General features: G+C 39.2%; 1 protein-coding gene across 1 annotated transcript in view; it reads right to left on the bottom strand.

Moving 5' to 3' along the window:
* Positions 1 to 2,786, bottom strand: part of LOC107550474 (copine-5-like) — a 94,823-nt gene that overhangs the window by 63,966 nt on the left and 28,071 nt on the right. Inside the window, exon 4 of the mRNA XM_016231756.1 lies at positions 535 to 638. Coding sequence (XP_016087242.1) covers positions 535 to 638 — 104 coding nt within the window. The remainder of the gene's footprint in view (positions 1 to 534; positions 639 to 2,786) is intronic.

The following is a 2,786-nucleotide window of genomic DNA, read 5'->3' as shown; positions in this document are numbered from 1 at the left end:
TTAGTGTACATTTAAATTCTTGATGCTGTTAAATTTTGAGTGGAAGTGCTGCTCTGGGGCATAGCTGGTTGGCTCTGTGAATATTTGCATTGGTATAAGAAGGAATTCGCATAATCGTGGAAGGTTTCTCGCTGACAGCATTCTGAACTCTCCAATTAAGTCCAGCCTGCAGTGCAGCAGGTCTTTTTCAACTCAGCAGAGCCCATTTAAGGTGGAGAATGAGAGTGAGATGGACAGTCAGGCACGGGAAGGGAAGAACACGTTGTAAATCATCCCGGATCCCGCGTCACACATTTGCGTTTGAACGGCTGGGTGAAGATTGAGGATAAAACTCATCTGAAATATTTATCACCCTTTCACTGATCCAGCCCCTTACCCATGACAGTCAAGAGAGAGGCAGCATCAATAATTACCAAGGAGGACGCGCTGGGAGAGAGGGAGACAAACAGAGCGAGAGCAGAAAGACCAGAGTGGGACAGCTCATCGGAGAGCGAAGCAGATTCCTGTGTGTCAGCATCAAAAGGAATAACTCACATGTCAAAGCGCAGATTCTGCTTCTCCTCGAAGAAATAGTCCAGGATGTACTTTCTCACAAAGTCTGGGTTCAGGGTGTTGTCGATGACTTCAGTTCTCCCAAACTACACAAAAAGAGAGAGAACAACTGCATGGGAATGAAAAAGTTGACACTGTGCAGCCACAGACAAATCTACATCTCTGTTCAGTCCATTAACTGCCCTGTTCCTGTGACTCTGCAGCCTTAGGAAAAACTAGTACAGCAAGAGGTGATTTTTTTTAAAGGTGAAGTATCTCTTCTACTGATGAACAACAGAAACCCCTGCTCAGAATCAGTAATGTGTACATACAGTATGTGTGGCACAAAGGTGTGTGTGAGTGTTTGCATGCAAATGAAGTAATAAATATTCAAGAATATTCATGAGTTTTGAGCTCATGCTTGGGATGCCACTTTAATGACAGTCTATTCATCTACCACAACACATGCAGTACTGTAAACAACTGTAATTTCTATGTTAATGTACAAATAACACTTTGGCTCCAGCTCTCTATGCTATATCTGAATTACTGTGCAACCATAAACATTGACATTTCAATACATTCCTTGTGTAACATCCTCTGAAAATGCAAAAGGCCTTCGATCCACTAATGATAAAAGCTCCTCTTCGTCTTCTACTGTCTGTGTAAGGATGTCTGCCTTGCTGGTTTTATGTCAGAAATGTAAATCAGAATTAGGAATTACAGAGGGTGGGTGAACATTTTAGAATATTCTGCCAATGGAAAGGAAAATGAAGAAGGAAAAGAAAACGAAGAAAGAAAAGAAGGAATGCAGGAAAGAAGTGAGAGTAATGTGTTTATGAAAAAGGAGATGAGAAGAGAAGAGAAGAGAAGAGAAGAGAAGAGAAGAGAAGACTGTCGTCTTTCACTGTATTCTTGAAGGATGCTCTGCAGCTCCCTCAGCTAATTGTGTTTCCCATGAATAATTAAACAAGATGAGGCAGATGAGAAATGCATAAATAAATGAATCACCAGAAGGGTGTTACAACACCCTGGCCGTGCAGAAATGAAGGAGACGGCTTATGAGGGATACGGGAATGATAAGGTGATTTAAACATACAGTAAAGACCATCCCACAGTGCTCTTGTTAATGATAAAGGCACAACATCACAGACTGACTATCTCACAAACATTCAGTGTGGTATATGCTTACAGCCTGAGGCATGTCTGATGTTCTCTGCAGTAGTTTAGAGATGCATAAACTTTCATATTAAAAGACAATTTCCAAATCACGTAGCCTGAACCACAAATAACACACTTAAATCTGTAAAAATTAGGATGAATTTATATTTCAAGGCCATAAACATTGATAATTGCACAGGCTAGGAATGACTGAACACTCTCAAGCAAAGCTCTGTGATAGTCATTAGGATTCATAACATAATGCTTTATGCACTGCTAATACAACCTCACAGTCTGACTTTACATCTGCTATAAATCATTCTATTAACCTTCTGCTGCACATAAAGCCTTTTATGGTTTTTCATATCGCGCATTATTCTGCAAGTATTGTACTGGTTTTCAACCTTTTTGTCAAAACTGCCTTTGGACAGAAATCCCATCGGATAGAAGAGATGCAAAGAAAAACATTCAACTTAAATCTCCAAACTGCTTTTGAAAAAGCTTTACCTCCCATTGAGTGTTAAAGAGGCAGCCAAGGCACAGTGAAAAAGAGGTGAAACCTGTTGTTCAGACCACTACTGTGCAAAACAAACTCTACAGGAGCATTAACACAAGGTCACATTCAGAAAAGAAGAGAAAGATAAAACACAACATTGTCTGATTTGTGCAGCCAACATTTGTAGATAGCAATGCTGAGACGAGAGTGTGAAATCACAACAGGTACATAAATAAAGTGTAAGCCAATTATGATGCACAGAACAGAAAAACTTTATTATGCAATATATGATATTATGCAAAGTAGGATAAACAATCCAATAACTTTGATAAAAATTACTTGAATTGAAACTGCGATTAAAAACCCTTGTGAAACCCAGTGAAAATGATTATCATGTGTTCTGACACTCAATAGTCAATAATATTACAAGGGAAAGAAATCTCATGTTCTCAAGTCGCAGATAAGATATTAGGGATTTCTAGACGTTTTTCCATGAAGAGCTTTAGATTTTATGTTAAAGGAACACAAAATAGGCTAATTTTCCAACTCCCCCAGAGTTAAACAGTTGAGTTTTACAGTTTTCGAATCCATTCAGCCG

This window comes from Sinocyclocheilus grahami, unplaced genomic scaffold, assembly GCF_001515645.1.
Source record: "Sinocyclocheilus grahami isolate Dianchi unplaced genomic scaffold, SAMN03320097.WGS_v1.1 scaffold399.1, whole genome shotgun sequence".
NCBI lineage: Eukaryota > Metazoa > Chordata > Actinopteri > Cypriniformes > Cyprinidae > Sinocyclocheilus > Sinocyclocheilus grahami.
Note: the sequence above shows the minus strand (reverse complement) of the source record. Positions and strands in the feature narration are given on the sequence as shown.